At 45.4% G+C, this 21,808-nt stretch overlaps 1 protein-coding gene across 13 annotated transcripts in view; it reads left to right on the forward strand.

Annotated features, from left to right (window-relative positions):
• The window catches only part of PACS2 (phosphofurin acidic cluster sorting protein 2), an 84,449-nt gene that overhangs the window by 33,701 nt on the left and 28,940 nt on the right, over positions 1–21,808 (forward strand). For 5 of the 13 annotated variants that reach the window (XM_049807834.1, XM_049807841.1, XM_049807845.1 and 2 more), the window contains exons 4-16: positions 4,042–4,167; positions 6,269–6,431; positions 7,503–7,576; positions 8,348–8,428; positions 10,773–10,832; positions 12,128–12,285; positions 14,387–14,477; positions 15,248–15,325; positions 16,114–16,235; positions 16,995–17,130; positions 17,859–17,963; positions 19,492–19,598; positions 20,332–20,486. In XM_049807834.1, coding sequence (XP_049663791.1) covers positions 4,042–4,167; positions 6,269–6,431; positions 7,503–7,576; positions 8,348–8,428; positions 10,773–10,832; positions 12,128–12,285; positions 14,387–14,477; positions 15,248–15,325; positions 16,114–16,235; positions 16,995–17,130; positions 17,859–17,963; positions 19,492–19,598; positions 20,332–20,486 — 1,456 coding nt within the window. The remainder of the gene's footprint in view (positions 1–4,041; positions 4,168–6,268; positions 6,432–7,502; positions 7,577–8,347; positions 8,429–10,772; positions 10,833–12,127; positions 12,286–14,386; positions 14,478–15,247; positions 15,326–16,113; positions 16,236–16,994; positions 17,131–17,858; positions 17,964–19,491; positions 19,599–20,331; positions 20,487–21,808) is intronic. The other 8 variants (XM_049807835.1, XM_049807842.1, XM_049807847.1 and 5 more) reach the window with 6 other exon arrangements.

The following is a 21,808-nucleotide window of genomic DNA, read 5'->3' on the forward strand; positions in this document are numbered from 1 at the left end:
TGAATAGGCACTGGAGGCTGGCAGCTATGGTGGGGTAGCATGGAGTATCAGGCTGACGGAAGGCAGTGGTAGGAATGGGACAGTTGAACCTCTGATTTGGAGTTGCCGAAGGAGGCATCGTTTGGGGAAGCAGGAGCAGTATGCAGACAGTTACTCCTGGCTCTAGAATCATAGGAATAGCTGGGAATTGGAGCAACTGTGTTTTATTGGTTGCTCTTTTCCATAAAGCATGCTGCCCTGGTACTACCTCCTAAGCAGGGAAATAAGGTAAATAGAGGCTGGCTTGCTGCGAGCAAGAGGGAGGATCCTGCATGCATAGAGCAGAGCCAGGCAGGTGCTCAGAAGCATTCATATCTGGATTATCTGTGTTTTGGGACTTTTGGTTAGATCTTGAAGTCAAGAGTTTGATCTGGTAAGGAGAAAAGCTCAAGTGATGATGTGAGACAGACTGGTTGTTACTCTGAGATCTGTGCAGACTCAAAGCAGATAAGATTTCACTGCAGATGGATGATAACCCTGCGGCTGCCCAGGCAGATACGCAGAGGGCTGATGCTTCTGGTTCTCCTGATGCAGCCCACAGACTGGGTTAACTGCAGCATTGCATCCCCTCCTTTGTGAACAGGAATAACAAAGCCACGTGCCAGGAATACATATTCGTGGGTCCTGGGGCTGCAGCTTTCCCATGGTTGGGAGGAGAGCTGTAAGATGAGCCAGGTCTCGCTCTGCCAGTCCTGTGTCAGTAAGGAGCAAGTATTTCTGCAGCTCTTTTTGGAATGAACTGGGAATATATTTTTTTTCCTGGGACTTGGAGCAATGCTGCAGCAGGACACAGAGCATTGCCTTTAACTCGATTTCCCCTGAAGGGGCTGGGAATTGAGCCAGAATAGGGGAGAGCGATGTCCGTGACACTGAGCCTTCAGAAGAGGTGAGCAAGCTTAATGCAGAGATGTGCTGCTGGTCTCTGACTGCAGCAAGGATTGGTGGTCTTGGATGCTAAGACCTGGGAAGCCTTCCTGAAATGGCAAAGGAGGATTTTTGTGACAGCTTTTGTTGTTTCTTAATTGGACAATGGCTGGATGCTACTCCTAGCTAACAACTGCAGCTTAAGCCAGATACAGTCTGAATTTAGTGCCTGGGATATATTGGAGAGTGGTGATGGGCCACAAAGTAAAAGCATGTGGGTGCCACAGTACAAGAAGGTCTTAGTGTCTTGCAGCAGCCAGTATCTCCATATTGCACTGTCAGCTCTTCAAACTGTGTGCCTTGCTTTGTGCTAGCTGCGTGGCTTTGCAGCCCCTTGTATCTTCACAGTCATTGCCTTCTCAGCTGCTTCTCCTGTGTGAAATTCTTGTCCTTTGCACAGAGCATTTCCTTGTCAGAGCTAAGCTAGAAAGGTGATGGTGTAGACTGGCATAATAGCAAGCAGCCCATTGTGTCTGGCAGGCCTCTACTCAAAACAGAAGGGAGGAGTTTCCTGTTGCTCTATTACACAGCTGGGGTAAGACTGGCGTTAGTGGTGTGTCTGATCCTGTTTTGCCTTGCTAGCTAGGGCTAGACCAGTGGTAGTCTTTCTGGCAGGTGAGCTACCCATCACCCTTACTGCTGGAATGCCTGTTTCTCCTGGCCCTCTGTGGGTTTCACAGGATCAAGTTGAAATTCCCCAAATATTCCAAGCACAACATCACAGCTCTCCAGAGCACTTGATTCCTGTGCTGAATCTAATAAACCTTTCCAGATGGAAGGGGTTACATCACTGGGGCTTCAGAAAGAATGTCTCGCCCTGACTGTTGCTGTTCTGGTGTTTGTGATGGCCCCTTCTTGTCACCCCTCAAAGGTGCCTTGGGGTGCTTAGTGCTTCCTCTAAAAGTCTTGTTTTAAAATGTTTTGAGCCAAACTGTTTTTCTCTCCTATCTCTGTCATGGACTGACAATTACTGAAAAGTTTTGGTCAAAACTGTTCCGTAGAGTTGATAAGCTGTGGCTGGTGTTAAAAATAGCTTGTCTGTTCTATGAAAATGGCTCAGCTTTTCTTCTAGAGGCCCTTGCTTTTAATGGAGGAGCTGAGTGGCGTGAGTGTCTCTACCTTTCTTTTACCATCTTTGTGAGAATGCTCATCAGAGGTGGCCAGGCAACACACCTTTGAAAAACAGAAACTTGCACATGTATGGTCTTGAGCTGTCCAGTTTAATCCCTGAAAACTGTACACATGGAAATCAAGCTGGCCTGGGACCAAGCGTGACTTTGGACTTCAGTTGCAGGCTCATACTTAAGAAGCCTTGGTGTGGCCCAAGTGCTTTGAGCTGAGAGCAAGGAGTCCCTCTCCCCTGCTGCCTTTCCAACACGTGGAAGGGCCCCAGAGGCAAAGAGATGGTAGATTTGAATGCAAAAGGTGCCTCTGGCTTTTTGAACCCCTCTTGCCCCTTCCCCCTAATAACTTTCTTCCATCCTTGTTTAGGGAAGTTGCACATCTGTGAAGTCACAGGTTCCATTTGTGTCTGGATGCAGGTGTGTTTTGAGGTTAATTACGTGGACTGCCATTTTCTCTTCTGCAGGGCCACTTCCTTGTGCAATGCACAGTAGATCTTGCCCTTGCAGAGCAATCAGTTAATTAGTATTCTGCTCTTTTGTGTGGCCACTGCTCCCAGCTCTCTATGTAGCAGTCAGGCTCACTCTGGACTGCAAATGAATATCTTGGGGTTTCTGGTGGCACTCAGCATTTGTATTTATCAAGTGTTTTGATCAGCAGGAAGTTATTTTCATAATGTCCCAAGGAAAAAAAAAAGAGATGTAGGTCTTGCCTGCAAGAGAAGCATCCTTCACTTGGGAATGTCCTGTTTGAGATCCCTGCAATTAGGTTCTCCTGTCTGCAGATTACTTAGTGTTACATATTTAGTATATTTGGAGCACGTGTCCTTTTCATATCTCTTCTCAGGATGAGACTGGTCAGGTGGCTGCTCTGTCTTTTCTTAAAGATTGCTCTTCCATTGCACGGCTTCTTCCTCCCACAGCTGGTGAGCTGGGCCCTGGGGACTGTCAACACTCTGGTGACTATCCTGGCAGAAGGCAGGACCTGATGCACTAATACTCTGTGCAGATGAGCAGGGCAAGCTGAGATAGCATGGTTAGCCCTACTCTTTCCCTAATAGTCTCTGCTTGACTTTACAGCCTCTCTGTTCTTGGGGAGGTTTTGGGGACTTGTATAAACAAATGTATTTTCTTGTACGGAACATGTCTCGGAAGGATTTATGTCTTCACAACATAGCCTGGCAGTAGGACAGGGTTTTTCTTGACTTAATTACTTAAAATACAACCACTTTGAGCAACAGAAGTTTGAGTGTGTTAATGCTGGAAAACATTGACAGTTGCAAGAGCCATCTGCCTGAAGGAGACAGCATTGTCCTGGAGAGAATCATTGCTTGACCATGTAGGTCTCTGTGCTTTAGCAAAAGAGGCATCAGCAAACCCTTGGCCTCTTCATAGCTGTGCCTCTCTTCGCTTGCCATTCAGAGCACAATAGACTCTTAAACATGTGCAGTAGAGGGTCAAACACTGAGAAGTATCCTTGTGCTGGAGGGAAGGCAGTGTCCTGCCAAGAGTGCGGGTGTCCGAGGGTGTCCCTGCCACTGCATGCTGCCTGCTCTTTGTGCAGGGGCAGCCTGCACCCCGGGTGGGACCTCTGGGGCTCCAGTTCTGAGCAGCCTCTATTTAGATGTTAGGGGAAGCATCTCCTGGAGGCTGTTCATCTCTATGGAACTGGGCTTGGGTTCAGCCCTTCCCAAACTGAACACCTCCTGTGTGCCCCTGGATTGTTTTTTTCAGTGTGCTTGGCTGTGGAAACAAAAGCCCAGAGGTGAGCTGTTTAGGCAGAGATGAAGGCTTCCTTGGGATAATGAAGGATTGTCCACTGAGTGCGAGTTAGCTGTAGGCACTTCTAAAAGCCCCGGGGTTAATCTCTAGGAATAGAGTTTACTTGTGAAGCGGGCAGATTGGGAGATAATGTCAAGAGATGTAATAAACTTTTCCATTGTGTTTCCAACCACAGTACCCTCACTTCTTGAAGAGAGAAGGCAACAAGCTTCAGATCATGCTGCAACGGCGGAAGCGGTACAAGAACCGAACTATTTTAGGCTACAAGACTCTGGCTGTGGGGTCTATCAACATGGCTGAGGTGAGCATTGTTTGACATGATCTCTTTTTACAAAGGTGGACGTTTTTCCTTCTCTTTAAACCCAGTGTTGTCACTTTCCTCATTGAGAAGTACGTGGCAGGATTTCATATCGCTGTCTTAATAACTGTAGTCAGTATTCACAGGGTAATATTTTTAACAGGTTTTACTACTAAGTAATAATATTGGACATTTTCTGGATAGTAGCTTGAGATCTAAAGCTTTCACAAGGCTAGCTTATTACCTTGTGAGGGTTTTGTTGTTGTTGTTTGGTTTTTTTTAGAGTTAGAGGGTGCATATCATAAGTGCAGAACAAGACAGATACGGTCACTCAGGCAAGACTTCCAACCATAAGAAATGCTAAAGTTAAAGCAAGGTTTGCTGTGCTTCTCTGTGCCACTGTATGAGAGTTCAGGATCATGTAGTTTCTCTCATTTTGCTTGAAGCACTCTTTGCAATTCTTATTTCATGGCTGTTGGTAATTTAGGTGGACTTCTATTCGTGAGAGGTAAATGATAAAATTTTTAGACTTACATCTGAAAATTAATGCTGGAATCGAGTACGGATAAATTATTCACTAAGGCTTTCTGAATGGCTTAGATCCATGCTTCATTATTTCATGCCCTGTTAATCTCTGCTGTTTCTGAGTATTTAGAGATGGGCTTAGCAGTAGCAAGTTCAGCTTAACACCAGTATTTTTCATCAGCCTGCATTCTGTCAACAAATCATTTCCATCCAAAACAAGCTAGTGTTATACTGTGGTGAGTTATTACTATATTAAAAAATTCATTATAAAGACCACTCCTTGTGTGTGAGTTCAGCTTCCCTTAGACTTGCAGTAAATGGTGAACTCTCCATTTGAATTGGCCAAATTCTCATTTGTGGTGTTGTAGCTAATGTTTTTCCTGTACTGTGTTTGATTTGTTTAAGAACTAGAAATTAAATACTGCTGTAAGGCAGAAAACATGTGGGAACATTAATTAGACCCATTGGTGAACTTCTAAGTGTTGGGCATTTGCTGCTGCTGTGTGTGGTTTTTCTTATGTCTTTCTGTAATGTCAGCTGACTGAGGTTAGAAGGTCAAAAATTTTCAAAGGTTCATTGTGGTAGGAAATAGTTGCTCTTCAGATCATCTGGAATATTTCTGAAATTGAAGACCAGGAACACAAATTTTACAAGCCCCCCCCCTTTGCAGTTTATAGTATAATGACCCCTAAATAGCACTGACACATTTCTTAAATTTTTTTTTTTTTTTTTTAAAAAAAAAAAGAAATTCTCTTAGCTGTTGAAACAAAGCAATGAATTGGAGCTATGACTCTGAGCAGAGTTTAAGTGCAGGGGGGGCATATGTTCCTCATCAGCTCAGGTCTTTTTAAAGCCACGTGAGGAGCTGACAAAGCAGCCTGGTGTGTGTTAGAAAGCTGAGGTGTGTGCAGGTGTGGGGAAGTGCTTTCTGACTTCTGTGGGGCAAGAGAAGAACCTAAGTCTCAGGTTCTGGGGAGAGCCCTGTGAGCTGTGAGTGGCAAAGGAGGGAGAAACCCACATGGAGATGGCCCTCTTCCTCCACCATTATCTTGTTTTTTGTGACCCACTGCTTCATTATGCTGGGGTGGCCATCTCCTCTGAGATTCAGGTGCCAGCTTTCTGGAGCAGGGATTTTTGCTGTAGGAAGCACTTTGCATGTGTATCTCACCAAGAATTTTTGCCTTTACTGACTCTTCTGCTGGGCTTTAACACAAAATTAAGTTCCTTAATTAGACGTTCAGAAGGTTGGTAACTTGATAATTCAAATCAGTACTGTGCCGTGGGAGCAAATACATAGTAATGAGGTAGTCAAGTATTGTGCTTCAAGGTTGAGCTAATCAACTGTCAAGATCAGAACGCTTTTTCTTTCTTTCCATCACTTCCATTAGTGGTCGAACACAATCTCAACTAGTGTTGTGTATTGCCTGCAAGCAGCTCCTGCAGTTGGAGAGTGTTGGCTTGCTTCTGCACTTGGAAATGTGGAGTAATTCTATTAAGATAAATAACTCTTGTAGTGTGCAAATGACACAAGTTTAAATGCATTTAAATGTAGACTTGTACTGCTTAATTTCTGTCCCAGGTCATGCAGCACCCAACAGAAGGTGGCCAGGTTCTGAGCCTTTTCAGCAACATCAAAGAGGCTGCAGTGAAGGTAGCAGAAATCTGGATCTTCTCCTTGTCAAGTCAGCCAATTGACCATGAAGACAGTACTATGCAGGCCAGCCAGAAAATCAAGTCTACAGGTAAGAGTACAACCACATGCTCTGAGGACTGATGTCTTCCTGAAATAGCTGGAGTTAAACCCCACCGGGGCTTAGATGCTTCCTGGGACAAATGAGGGCTGGTTTGCATAAGTTGCTGTGTCTATAACTGATTAATGCAAAGAAAACCCACTTTGCAAATCTGTTGCTGTGTAAGCAGGGAGTATGACAGGACTAGGGGATTGAATTGTCAAAGCTTCTCCCGCATTATCACACCAGGCCTGAGCCATCCAGCAAGGGTTAACTGTGTTCTCACCAGTGCTCTTCTAGTGTTACTGGTGGGTGTATTGAGAACCTGTAGCTTCTTACCGGGCTAACGGTGTTGTATTCAGGAGAGTCACATTTAAGCTACTCTTCCAATTTCTTTTTCCTTTGAGTATTCTACAATAAATCTCATTCACTTAGATGAGACCCGCAAACCTGCACCATTGTTTTGCTGTGGACTATGGCCTGGTTTAATGAGTGTAAGTCCATGGTGGTGTGCACTGTATAGGGAGGTCATTGGGTTTCTACTCGTGCTACTCATGACAATCTCTTTGTGTGGTACCAGCCTTCTGCTCACTGCTAGAAGAGTGACCTGTTGAAGGTAGTGGACACAGGTGCTTGTGTGTTGTTGCCTGAGGCCAGGCAGCTCACCTGAAGTGCCATTTCAATAAAGGGTTTAGACTCTCCTGGCATGTCTTACTTGCTCCTTTAAGCCAGTTAAGCCCATGTTAGGGGAAAAAGTAATTTCCTTTGTGGAGAAACCTCTTTACTTGCTGCTGTCTACCAGGTGGTTCCTTCCAGGGTAAAACAGTGTGGTGTTTCAAGGAGCCTTATCTGTGTGGTGGTTCTTCCTTCCTATTAGATGTGTTTCTCCTTGTTACTTATCTCCAGGTGGTTCCCATCTCACTGGTTCTAGCACAGATAGAAGATAAACTAGCAGGCATCTCCTTGTGTGACTCCTTTCTTAATTTGTGACTGTTAGTTGGCACTCTCTGCTACTGAGATGAGACTGTCCCCTCACCTTAAAGGAGTTTCACAGGATCTCTCCCCTCTTTCCTTCCCTTTCAGACAACTATTCCGAGGAAGAGTACGAGAGCTTCTCTTCTGAGCAGGAGGCCAGTGATGATGCCGTACAGGGCCAGGTACTGTTTAGGGCATGGCTTCTCCCTGTGAGAGCTTCAGTAGAGCGTGTACACTCTCAGCTCATGCTTGAAACTAAAAGCCTATTTCTTTAGCTAAACCATGACAGTGAGAGACTGTCACCAAGTGTTTAGCTGCAGTGGCAGAAGGCCTGCACAGTAACTCATTTCTTCCACCAAGCTGTGATTTCTCTGTTCACGTGTTTGGACTTGAGCTCCCTTTAAACTGAAACATTAGCATCCTTGTGTGTTTCTCTGCTTAATGGTGAATGCATCAACTGATTGCTTCTGTAATGCTGATTGGATTCAAAGAGCCCAACTAGATCCCCAGCTGTAATTAAAGGGCCAGTGGGGTCTGAGTCAGTCTTTAGTCTTCAATACCTTCTGCAAAATAGGTCATTATGGAGAACCCCCTGCTAGATGTGAGATGCTTTTGAGTTTGGGTCTTATTTGCCTTCAGACTCTGGCATCACCTGCCTTCCACCTCTTGGAGGATACTGAGAAAGGAACCCATTGAAATGTGGGGCTATGACTATCCTTATTCCTCAAATGTAGACCTAGGGCTGTTTTGCTTCTCCAAGTTGTTATTCGTGGCTCTCTGCAGACCTGGTTCACTTCCTTTTCCCTCTGCCATCATAACTGCAATTAAGGCAAATGCTGAAAGCCGGAACACAGAGCAGCAGGTTCATCTTCATAGAGGGAACATTTTTAGCACTTAAATGCTCATGTGTCCCCAATTCGCAAAGGTAACACATGAATCCTCTTTCTGTTCAGGATTTGGATGATGATGAGTTCGAGCTGGGGAAGCCCAAGAAGCAGCGGAGATCGATAGTAAGAACGACGTCCATAACCAGGGTCGGTGGAAATTAGTTTTACTAACACTGACGGGGTTTGGCCAGGATGCGAAGTGCATGTGGCTTATGGGAGCAGCAGTACTAGACATGCTGGCCCAGCGGAGAGCTTGGGGACATGGTCACAGCATGTGAAGAGCTAGCAAAAACAACCAGTTCAGAGAGTGGGGCTGTCCAAGGTGTGTGTATGTGCTGTTTTGAGTGTCCTTTGGCTGCAAGGTTAAGGAGATCCAAAAATCATGTAAGTGTATGAAATTCCACCCTCATGAAGAAGCCAGTGCAGGATCCATGCACATAAAAGTCCTGAAAGTAGCTTTAAGTGAAGGGAAGCTCTTCTGTTTGTGCTGTGTATGGGAGAGGCCAGTGGAAGGTTTCAGAATGAAGTAGCTCAGTCAGGGACTGAAGCTTGACAGGTAAACCTGAGGCGGTCCATGTGGTGCTGAGGCAAAAGAAGTAGCTGGATATTGAAAGCTTTGGGAGGCTGCATGCAGCTATCCACCGTCTCACAGCAAGCATGTGTATGCCTTCAAAGCTGCACTCCTGTGTGGAACCGTCACTTGTGCTTGACCATGCCATAATGCAGCTTTCTGCTTACAGAAGTGTTTATGCATGTCTGATGACAATAACTCAAAATCACTAGGATGGGCTAGGTCTCTTTTTGGACTTGGGAGTAAGTTTGGAGATCACTGTACCTCCTGTGAGGCTATTTATGAAATCCATGTTTTGATAAGGTCTGAAATAAACCCTATTTTGACCTGAGTCTGACACTAAAAAGAACCTGTCTATGAGACCAGGAGCATGCTAGACCATATCCTTGGTGTCCTTAGTATTGTTTTCAAGAGCCAGTGACCAGCCAGGACAAAATACACCACTTGGTTATTAAGCAAGCAACTTCCTCATAATCAGAATAATGTCTTTCTAGCCCTGACCTCTGAACTGATACTGAATCTCCAATGTGTGGGGCTGGTGCAAAACTGGGTTTGGTGCTACCAATTAAGTTAACATCAGCCCAGCTCCAAACCAGGCCTCCTGTCTGCCAACTGTCAACCACTCAGGCCAGCAAACAGCTCTTGCCATGTCACCTTAGCTACTGCGTGCTGTGTGCCCTCCCTCCACAGACTGCCATGCTGGTCCAAGGTGGTCTGCGTGATGGACAGGTTGGCTTAGCATCCTGAGCCAGAGGACAACTCTCGCTGTCGTGAGAGCATCTTGGCCTCACAAGTGCATTGGGGACAGAAATAGGGCAGTCTTTGGAGAGACTTGTTTGAAGCCTGGTGAATTTATTTCACCTAAACTTCAGCTGTCTAGAAGGTGGTTGCAGGTCGCAGAATTTGAGTTCAGAGGTAAAGGGCTGCGTTTGGAGACACAGGGCAGTATGAAGTATCTCAGGCCAGAGTGGGAGCAGGCAGTTGGACTTGCAAGAAGAGCTCACATGAGATATAGGGGTGCCAGCAAATGAGCAACTTTCTTTGCCCAAGAGTGGCCTGGTCCTAGCTATTTTCTCCTTCCTTTCCTCCTGAAACAGGGATGCCACCTCGAATACTCTGTACCAGCACTCATGCCTGGGCCCTTCTCATCTTCCTTTTCTTCAGAGTATGCGTAGTAGGTTGATCAGTGAAAGACAGAGAAAGGCTGGGCAGCTTGTGGCAAATCTTAGCTGTTTAGTCCTGCAAGAGAGAGGGAGCTCTTGGGGGGAAGTAAACACAAGGGAAGTGCAGCAGTTTGGCTTGTGATGTTTTAGACTTGGTGCATGCTGTGTCCAGGATCTGGGGTATCAGACTCAGAAAGCATTTTTCTCATAGGCAAATGCTAAGGATAAGCCCCACAACTTTTCTACGGTGCTCCTATTCAAATAAATGAGCCTGCTAGGATGAACTGCAAGCTCTTGGAAAAAACCAGTGCTTTGCTGGTAGAGAACACGTTTGTACTTTGGGTCAGTGGGTAGATGCCTGTGTTGGCTCACCTTTGTTAAGAATCAGAAAAGTTGACTGTTAAGTACTTGCCAGAAATATATCAAACAGGCACAGGAGGTGATCTGGCAGATAAAATAATTAGTTATCCACTGTCTGTCCCACCAAGAGTGGTGTGCCATCTGTCAGGGCTAGAAGATTTATAGTGCTTGCTGGAGTGGGACCTAGTTTGTTGTAATGCAGGAAAGAAAGTATTATAGGTGTGGAAAAGCTGATTTCAACATAAGAACAGCAGAGGCTTGGTTTGTGGTGCCAGGAGTTGTTTGATATGAAGCAGTAGCTACAGCACCTGTGTTAGATGTGTCTGGGCTTCTTGCAGTCTGGGAGAAAACAGTTCACTTAATGCTTTACTTATATAAAAGTGCCTTTGACTTGCAGCAACAAAACTTCAAACAGAAGGTTGTGGCATTGCTGAAGAGGTTTAAAGTGTCTGACGAGGTAAGTAATTCATTCTGTAAGCCTTCCTGTCTTCTGTGTTGCCCTCTGCTTGGTGCATCTTGCTTTAGTCTTCAGGAACACACGCCTGTTTCTCCCTAGTTCCCTTCATCTTGTTTTCAAGTCTGCAGTGGATGTGACCTTTCATTGCACCCTGGCCTTGCATGGAGGCTTGAGGACCAACTTCAAAAATGTCATCAAACATTTTCTAGATCAAGTTCTATCAAAAGCAGATTTTGGCAACCACGTGCGTACCCGTTAGTTTTGCAGACTGCTTTGAAATTATCTTTGACCCTTTCAAAGGCAAGTAGCCTATGGTGTGTATTGCTTGTGAGGTTAAATCCCAGCCTGTTTGATCATCTTACTGGAACAGCCAGGCAAGACATGAAAAACTTGGATAGGGAACACAGATCCACAGGAGAGTCAGCTGTCTGGTCAGAGCTGAAAATGAAAAAGATCCAGAACCCAAGAAACCTGTGTAATGTTAAGTATCTAATATAAAAACAAAACAGTTAACATCTCAATTGGCTGTATGGTTGTGTGCTGATTTTGTGGCTTGTGGGAAAGAGTGAGTAACTCCTCATGCTTCCTTACGCTTCCAAAAAGTCCTATTAGCTTTGCTGTTCTTCCCAAGTTAGCTCAGCAGAGTCAGCACCCATAGCTGAGGCTTCAGCCAGCTGAGCTGGTGCTCTTCTGGAGCTGCCATTCAAAAAGCAAGCTCTGAACTCCGTACAGCTGCCTGCTTGCTGTGGTGTATATGTGAAGCAACCCGTGGAAGTTGTGCGAGATATCTGTTCTCTTCAGCTTTGCATGTGGGTGGCAGTTGATCTTTGTCCAGGTTTCAGGCGCCTCCTGTGGACATTTTTGTCATTTCTACCTTCTTGGGTATCAAATCAGGAGGTGTCATGGCAACTTTTTCAGTAAAACCCAAGACAGGTTACGCTGTTGGGAGTACTGCCTTCCTGTACTTGTTCTGAGAAAACTGGGACTCCACCAGGGGCCTTTTTGAAGCTTTGTTTATAGAATGGGTTTGAATAATGGACATAATCTATGGTTAACAGCATGTTTGTTGATGCTTAGTCCAATAGGTAACTCCTGCTTAACCAAACATTGACAAGCTTGACCCAAAACAAGCACTTCTCATACTTAATGTTTCTGTTGGATATAGTATCCTTGCATTAAGAACAGAATCTTACTCCCACGACTCATGTGCTGCAGTCCTCGAGGGAGCTCAGGTGGCATGGAATCGGTCTGGCTCCTAGCAGAGTCAGCGATGCCTGCTTTTGTCCTGCGTGTAGGTTCTGGATTCAGAGCAGGACCCAGCAGAGCATGTTCCAGAGGTGGAAGAGGACTTGGACCTTCTGTATGATACACTGGATATAGAGAACCCCAGTGACAGCGGGCCAGAAATGGAGGATGATGACAGTGTCTTGAGCACTCCAAAGCCAAAGTTAAAGTAAGTGTGGGGCGGCTGATGCTGGGCCAGAGAGAGACCATGCGCAGTGTCAGCAGGGATTAGATATTTTTTTCTATTCCCACCCCTCCATCCTGTCCGTCCCCGCCCCCCCCTCACCCAGTGTGGGAGACCCAGTGTGTGTTGTTACAATGTGAATGACTGCTTCTGAGCTGGGGGTAGTGGTGGTGGGGAGTCTAACTTCCCTTCAATCTCATTTCTTCCTTGTTCCCTTTTCAGGTGTTCTGCCTGCCCTGCTACCACAGGGGTAGGAATTGCTGACAGGCAAGCAGTAGAATTAAACCATACACAGGTGTTTTGAAGAGGTGGTAGAAACAGCTAGGAAATCTGTGCTACGGCAGAAGGAGATGTGATTGGAAGCTGCAGAAGTAGAGGCAGGGATGGAGAAGGCAGATTGCGTCTTTCTGGAAAAGCTGATAAGACGTTGTGTGGAAAGAGAGTCTTTGTGGGGATTAAGGAAGCAGAACTGTGCAAAACAAGGGAGTTTTTCAGGGCCCAAGGAGACTGACTACAGCACACGTAGATACAGGCAAACCTGTTCTGAGCCAGCTTTTGTGGGTACTGATGTATGGGCAATCACAGCACTGTGGAGCTGAGCCAGGGATCGCTGGCTCAGTGTCTTGAGCAGATGCAGAACCCTGAGCTAACAGAGCTGTGTCACATCCCTGCCGAATAAAGACTGAAAACATGAGACTGTTTGAGCTTCACTCATGCTTCTGACTGACATGTGATTGCATGCTCAGGCCTTCAGTGTTGTGATGGCTCTGAAACAAGCAAAGCTTACCACTGCAGTTGGTCAGTACAGTATCTGCTAAATGCCAACTAATTACCAGGTGCCATAATATCCTAATTAATGCAGAATAACCTAGTTCGGCTAAGAACAGATTCTGAGTCTGGAGTGACTTGTTCCCTATCAGTGAGCCAGAAGATGTCAGGGATGGACTGGGGCAGCAGTGGTAAGTGATAGGGCTGGTGGCTTATAAATGTGTTTGGACCTTGACCCAATATATTGGCAGTTGGTAGGGCCTACCTTGAAGGATTTGAAAGTAGATGCGTTGTGGTTTGAAACAAGCCAAAATGTTGTACTGTGCACACTGATTGCTCCTGTCCTGTTCCCTGGAGCCAAGAAGCTAACTGTTCTGGGACATGTGATTGCTGGAATGTTGCTGGAATAAGAACTTACTGTGTCTGGTACTGGGGAGACACTCTGTGGTTTGCTGTGTCCGGTTCTTGTGTTTGTATCTTGAAAGGGATGTGATAAATACTGATGCTTGTAGGCAGGTTTTTCCTGCAACAAAAGAAATTAGTTCCTTAAATTGTAATTGAGTCTTGTATCCTGGTGTGATGAGCTGCCTTTTTACATGGAAGCACAATCTGATTGTATGCGCTACCTTATCTTATTGAGCAAATGTGTAATTGGATCCTAGGGCTGACAGCCAAATCCAGATGCAAACTGGAAATAAAATGCATATTAGCACCAAGAGTCACTTACCCACAGGAGCAGAGTATCAGTGGGGGGCAGAAATTCTACTTGCTGTATTTCAGTCAAGAGCTAGACCCTGTCCGGAATGGCATGTACTTCAATCAGCATTTGTAAGCTGAAACAAGAATTGTAGTGTGAAACTTTGCACCTGGTGCCTGGGGTAGTGAGAACACAACTGCTTGTGTGGGGTGAATGTGTGTTCTGTTCTGCTGTGGGAAAATGCTGGACCCATATGCCCACCCTGGATTTTATGGAAACAAGAGCTGCTGTTTGGTGTGATGTGTGAAAGCATGCAAGTGTTCCTAGTAAGAGCTGTATAAATATGGTCTGCTGCGTGACAGGTAACATGTTGGATCCCTTAGATGGAGGTCGGTTGGTCAGTCAGTGTCAGGGCTAGTGAGGGGTCCCTGGACTTTCTGGCTTCTCTTGCTGTCCTGGAGACCTCCCCCTCCTTTCAAAAATAGCCTATAAATTTTACTGGAATCATTGGGGAGCCGTAAGACACTCTGGGAACGGTCATATTACTTTGCTGTGAATGTGGTGGACTTTCTCTGTTAGTGTTTTTGATAACAAGAAAGAGTTTTTGCTTTTCTTATTCAGACCTTATTTTGAAGGACTGTCACACTCCAGCTCTCAGACGGAAATTGGTAGCATCCACAGCATCAGGAGCCAGAGAGAGCCATCAAGTCCTGTAAGTTATGTTTCAAGAAGGTTATCTATCTGCAGGTAATATAGCAGACCTGCACTGTCTCTATTTGCATGTGTAAATTAAAGCACCCTCTTTGACCTTCTCCAAAGGCTTGGATGCAGGGGTATGAATTTTCTGCTAAGAAAACTTATTTGTTGTTTTGGTGGGGAGTGGTTTTTTTGGGGGGAAGGGTGGTTTTGAGGTTGGTTTGGGGGGTGGTGTTTGGTTTTGGGGATTTTTGTTGGTGTGTTTTTTTTTTTTTAAAGCAAATATTGTATTAACTCAAGGGGACATCTTCAGGTTATGTATTTAATACTTGCTAATGGTATGACTAGCTCCAGATTCCCTGTACCTGAAATGACTGCCAGGATGGGAGATGTTGCCTGGGAGGTTTAGGGACTCCTTGGCTCTATTTGGAGGAAGCTTTACCTTACTGTTGTTGGGATACTTTTCACGGTGGTTGGGAGCAAATGCTGAGGGGCAACTCACCCCCTTTTCCATCCCCTCATGGATGGGCATGTTAGGCACCTAGAATTTCAATCCTATTCCAGGGCACTTCCTTGCCTCTACTGTGTATTGTGCATCAGCTACTGCTTTGCCATATCCCACACTAATGCGTTCGGTCCTGGTGTGACCAGGAAGCACTCCTGGTCATCATGCAGAGCTGTACGATGTTTAAATGGAGAAGTGTGTCTTTTGAACAGCCTGATCCAGAGAGTGTGACTGAAAACTGTGCTGGTGCCATACCTCCTGATGATTTTTCTCCTCTCAAGCAGGTAGAAGTGCCTGAAAAGACAAAGAGTCTTGGAACCAAACATGCAGGCGACAGTATTTCTGACACTGTCTCTTATGTAAGTTGAAAACACACTTGTTAACATTCCTCTTGGCAGTTTGGGTGTCAACTGTGAACTCCATTCTGCGGCATGTGTCTGACCATCCATATAGTTGCACATGCGACACAACTTAAATAGGTAACATTAGCTGCAGTGAAGATAACGCTGAGCTCTCCTCCTGACCTTAGTTGTTGGAGGTTCTTGTCTTTCGGACTTTTGAAACTGAAATGCTTTATGTGGCCTTCTGTTTAAACAGCCTTTCTCTTTGTTTGAGGAAGGCTGGCCCAAAGTATGCTACTGAGCATGTGGATCGTCCTGAAAAGTATTCTCAGGGCTGTTCCATTTTATCAGACAGGAGTATTACTTCAAGCTGAATTGGCACAAATCAAGCTAGTCCTGGGGTAAAAATCCCAAAGCTCAAGTTGCTCTGCTGGGGACATGCAGTTTGTAACATTTCTCCTATGTCTCTTTCTCTCTCTGCTAATTCATTTGGGTAAGCTGAATTAATCTGCATTGCATGAGGAGGCATGTCCCTGGCTTTGAGCTGGGAGAGTGCCTATTGCAAATAGCATATCCGAGCATACCTTTCCTACCTCCAGCTCCCTTGTGAGGCAGAGTTGGGAACTGGTAGCCCCAGACAGCCAGTACTGGTTTCTCCCTTTTGGCAGTGAGTAGTATGTCTGGAAGAGGCAGGCTGAATGTGCCTCAGCCAGAGCTAAGCTGGGGTGCCTCCTTGCCAGCCTGTGTGGTAGTGAGGTAGAGGGGAGGGTTTGTTCCTGATGACTCAGTTCCCTGTGTTTTTGCAGGAGTCTAACCAGCAAGCCGAGGTCCAAGAAGCTGAACTTCCCACACCCGATGTGTTTGTTGAGAAGCTCCCACCCAGCGGGAAGATCACCAAGACTGAGTCCCTCATTATCCCGTCCACCAGGTAGAGTGGTGACACAGGATTGCACCTGTTGCAGGGCTGCTCGGGAAGTCATGGACAGCTTGCTAGCATTTGTTCAGGATGGCATTAAGCCACTGACTGCAAGGAGACCCTCCTTGTGTTTAGGCACTTAGTGATGGGCCTAGAGCACTTGATAAAGGAATGCTCAGAACCCTGAAGGGCAACATTGCTCTGAGGTTGCTCCTGTCTCCTGTGTTGTACCTTCTCCATGTCCAAGGAAGTTTTTGTAAAACTCTGGAGCTTCTTACTCAAAGGTACTGTTGCTCAGTCAACATCTGATGCAGATTTTGGCCTTAAAAGTGGTTGCCAAGTCTAACTTATGTCCTGTTAAACCTTCCCAAATAGGATGGTGAATGTGGGCTTCAGCAACCCCAACATATAGTTTTTCTGGTCATTTGCAAGCAAATAGATGCTCTTTTGAAGAGGTGTTTCTGTGCTGTTTTTGGGTGTGTGACTGCAGTTTGCATGGCTGGATCCTATTATGCTGGTGGTGTTGTAGGTCTTAGCACGGGCTGTGGAAGTCTGCCTGGGACTCCTGGGAACGTGCTCTGTAGCTGAATCATGTGCTCTGCACTACCAGAAGGAGAATTAGCAGGCCTCAAGCTAGCTCAGATCTATGTGCACGATTCCTCATTGCTTCCACTCACATTGTTGAGGTTGCCAGACTGGGTGATCTGGGATTTGGGGGATGTATCTCACTCAGGTATGAGCTAGCTCTGGAATGCAAGCACATGTCTCTAGCAGGTCTGAAGGGAAGCAGACGGGACGTCGGGGAAGGAGCACATCTCTGAAGGAGAGGCAGCCAGTGAGGCCGCAGAATGAGAGAGCGAACAGTCTGGACAATGAACGCTCTCCAGACACCCGGCACCACTTACAGGTGTGAAAATATTGCTGTCTCTCCAGCCACTCATAGTTTTTCCTCTTCTCCAACTGTCTCCTGTGGTCCCTTTCCTTCTGGTCCAAGTGCCATCCCTGCTGGAAAGGAACTGGGCCCTGCGGCTTTAGGAAGGAGGGAATTTATGTCTTGGCTGATACTCTTATCTTCCATCCAGTCTGTTGGCTTTTGCCAGATTGTTGCTTTGTCAGCCCGCCATAAACTGAAAACACTGGAACAGATTGTTATAATGAGAAATTAATAGGGATGTGTTGAGGAATTACTCCTTTGAAATAAGGCAAATTACTAGGGATTGCAAAAGGGGACTGACTTGTGCAGAGCATATGCACCATGCCTTTGTTAGCTGTGGGACTCCCTCCCTGTGGGATTCCTTCCTTGAAGGAGGTTGTTCCTGGCTTCTATGAATCCAAAATTCCTTGGGCTACTGTTAGTTGGTATAAAGTGATTTAAGTAAAAGTGCATGGCAGAAGGAGTAATGGCCAACAAAACCAAGGTGGCTAATAGAGGAGACTGCAGAATACTACAATATTGAAGAAGCTGATAAGTGTCAGTCTCAGCAGCCAGTGAGGCTGCTAGCATGCCTTTGCTGATGGGGTGACCAAGCACTGGCCAACCATGCACAGCCACCTCTCGTGCACTGCAAGAGCTGGAGGCTTGATAATTAGAGCTGACATCTCCTACTGTTCTCTTCTCTGTGTCTTTATTTCCAGATCCCCAGGAAAACTGTGTATGACCAACTAAATCACATCCTAGTTTCCGATGACCAGCTGCCGGAAAACATTATTCTTGTCAATACTTCTGACTGGCAAGGCCAGGTAAAGGCAGGAGGTGTTACCTGAAGCACAGTTGTTCTTCACTGTTCCTCCTCAGGAATGGAGAGGCCTTGAGCTGTACCACTAACCAAGTAGGTTCTGCTGCTTGGTTGGAAAAGCAGTGGTAGTGCGTGGGGGCTGGCAGCATACTGAGTGTTCAGTGCCTACAGTTTGGATCTCATTTGACCAGCAGATGCTGTGGATCTTGTAAAGCTTTGCCACCTGAGTCTTTCTACAGAGATTTTTTTTTCTCTTCTACACAATGCCATTCTTTCTGGTTCATAGCACACTGGGAATGGCTAGACCCTTGTACTCAAGAGCCTGCTACTCAACTGTGGTAGACTGGGACAAAGGAAGCAGGGAGGAATGACGTGTGGTTTAGGCTGAGATTTCTAGGCACAGGTGGTGAACACAGGAGAAAATATTCCAGGTCAGTTCTGTTGTCTTGCACATACGCTTGTGATTCCTGACTGCAGGTACGTCACCCCATATGTTCTGAGTGAGTGATAGCTGTGTTAAAGAGAATCCTGAGCAGTGCTTTCTTATGCTGGCAACGTGGAGTGCTTTGTTATGGGTTTGGAACAAATTTTGCTCCTTTTGGAACCTTAGTCTGAAAAAACAATAAAATATATATGGAAAAGGACCAATAAACATGTGCTTGGGTGACTGTTGGCCTGTAGAACCTGTGCCAGGCTCGTGGAGTTACATTGTCTGGTTTGGCTTTCTGCTTCTGGAAGAACTAGGGTCTCAATATCCAAGAGAGCAAAAGCACCAGCTGAGCTACTGGTTCCAGTTTCTCTATACTTGGAAGATAGAGAAGTGCCTTCTAGAGATGGACAGAAGGCATTGTAGATCATCTTCCAGTAGTTTTAGCAGCTTGTGCCTGCAGTATCAGAGGACATGAAGATAGCATTGGCTGAGATGTATAGACTAGTGGTGCAGAATTTGAAAGTGTGAAATAATTGCTGAGTGTCATCAATATGATGTCCAAGGTGTGTGTTAATTTGTTCCCCATTAGCTGCATGGAGGGGAAACAGTCCCTTATGAGGAACATGTGTATTGGTAACACCCTTCGCTTTTTTTAGTGCTTGAGGGTGGGCAGAACATTGCATTTGTTTAAGTCCTTTTGAAATCGAAGAGAGATGCAACTGCAGGTCCAGAAGCAGGCGAGCAGACAGCATCTGCTCTTACCCAGTGCTGTCTGCTAGGCTAATGGCCTTCTGCTGCTGCCCTGCTCTCTGCAGCCATAAAAACCCTGCTGTTCCAGAGTTGTCGTTGCCATGTTTTGGATATAGTGTTGGTGTTTGTCAAGAAGGTGCAATGTTTCTATTTTTCTAGAGGAAGAGGTTTCCTTTGGTTGATGCACAAGGGTGAGGTATTTGGGAAATAGCTGTGTCACTTAAAAATTGGACATGGGGAGGGTGCCCACGCTTGGGTGTGAGAATACCTAGGAGGCTGGGGCAGGCAGACTTTCTTTTTGTGACAAACTGTACCAAAAAAGGGACTATAAAATGTTCTGTTCTCTCCTCAGTACCTATCAGATGTCTTGCAAAAGCATACCTTGCCAGTGGTCTGCACATGCTCCTCAGCTGATATTCAGGCAGCTTTCAGCACTATTGTCTCCAGGATACAGAGATAGTAAGTTCTCACCTTGCTTGTGTTGTTTGTTGAGTCTCAGGTCTAAAAGCTCCTCAGCTCCTGCGCCCCAGTGCCCATGGAGTTTTCCATCCAATAGCTGAGAAATACTTCTCTCTTCCAATACTTCTCCCCTATCTACTCTCCTGAAGTCAAAGTTGTGTGGCTCCTCAGCTCTCGCCAGCCCTGCAAAGTTGTTGCTTTTCTGCCATCTCTGTGGAGATACAAGTCTCCTTTCATTGACACCAGTGATTTTAAAAGATTGTGCTTTGGAGGCTGCCTCATAGGTCGGATCTAATAACCAGTAAAGTATGCAAAGCTGATAGGTAGGTTTTTAAATAGCTCTTGCTTCCCCCTTCAAGTAATTCCCAGATTAATTCCTCAATTCCTCAAGGCATTCCCTAGGTACCTACAGAGGGCTGTGCATACCCAAGTATGTTCTCTGACACAGCAGTTAGTTGCAACAGATACATCCTAACCTACATAGTTGAGTCAAGGCCTTTAGATTATCAAAATGTGTGAAAGAAGTAGCAAGGAGACCAATTAAAATGCAACATTGTTCAGTACTTTCTTATTAATAATGTTTTAAGCTGCTGATAATCATTGTGATATTGCCTTGTGTATTGAACGAGCTCTCTTCTGCCGTGGTTGTTGTTAACAATTATTTTTTTTAACTTGTTCTGAAATAGCTGGTTGGAAGCACGATTATGAATATGTTTCCTCTTTTTCTGTCTAGCTGTAACTGCAATTCGCAGCCTCCAAACCCAATTAAAATTGCAGTGGCCGGAGCCCAGAATTACCTCAGTGCTGTATTGAGACTCTTTGTAGAGCAGCTGTCTCACAAAACCCCAGACTGGCTCGGCTACATGAGATTTTTGATCATCCCTCTAGGTAAATAAGGAACAATTTTTCTTCATAGAAAGATGAACGTGTTAAATGCGATGTGTTCCCTCAGGAGAAGGCCTCCTGAAAGCTTTGGCTAGGTATATGGCTGTTAAATGAGGCAAACATCATCCTGTCATAGTATTGTGTAATGCTTGTGTTGCTACTTATGCATGAGTGAACTTCATCTTTATAGTCTTGATGCCAAAGTCTGCTTGTAAACCTTTTGTTTGAAGCAAGGGATTGAGTACTTCTTCCCCATACAGGAAGGCTCTTATATGTCTTTTTATGATGGTACAATAAATGCATAGAATAATGTTCTGGAAGCCCTTTCCCTGACTGAAATCTTAAATTCATTGGGCACCATGTTTCCCAAAGCAATAACTGTTCTGGCCTCCCTGAGGCTGACACAGAAAATGTTTATGGAGGAGGGGGGGTTCAAAATTTTTTAAAGGCTCTGAAACTGCTGAGAGTTTAAATTATTCAAATTACATGTATGCTTTGACCTTTCCTTTATGTGCTGTTCTGCTCGGGTTTTTACCTCAGTTTTCCAGCACCTTACCTCTGCCCTTCCAGCAGCTCAATAAGCCTGCCTGGCTGGAAAGTTACCCAGCTTGGTTTGCTTATGTGGCGGGAAGTTGAGTGGACTGATAATAACATTAGGGGTCTTGTCAGAAATGTGAGGAATGTTGTAGCAGCAAGGCCTGGGAAGTCAGGCAGTCACAGATGCATGTGGGCAGGGGCATCTGGGCAATGTTTGTGTTGTAAGGGTGTGATGCCAGAAGCTGGTCTAGTCCGAGGCTTGACTTGTGTGAACGGGGCACTTAAGTGATGTAGGCAATGGAAAACTTGAAAAGCACTTTTTCTTGGTATTTTCTGATCTAGGTTTGGGACCATCTAATGGCAGTTGCTGTAGGAGTCAGAAGCTGCTGCCCAGCACCATGAACAGTGGGGTTAGGCTGTCGATTCAGTGGTGGGATTTGCAGAAGTCAAATGAAAAAGGCAGAGGAAGAGAGCTGGATCCTTCTGTAAGGAAGGCGTTTAGTTTCCGAAGTGGTTGGCAGGAAGAGGACACAGAGCCCTTTAGGGGGTAAAAACAAAAAAATTGTTTCTGGAAGGTTAAATGTGCTTTGAATGTAAGTTTGTGTGACTGAAGACTTTGGTCCTTACACGCTGACTTGTCTCCTGGCCTCAGAAGAAGAGTTTTCTGTCTTGCAGTCTTTAATGATCTGAAAATATTCTCTCTTTGAAAGTGAAAAAAAGATTTAGCTAGTGTGTTTTAGGGTTGGTTTTTAATCTTAAAACTTTCTTTGGTAATTAAAAAAAAAACA

This window comes from Accipiter gentilis, chromosome 8 (assembly GCF_929443795.1).
Source record: "Accipiter gentilis chromosome 8, bAccGen1.1, whole genome shotgun sequence".
Lineage (NCBI taxonomy): Eukaryota > Metazoa > Chordata > Aves > Accipitriformes > Accipitridae > Astur > Astur gentilis.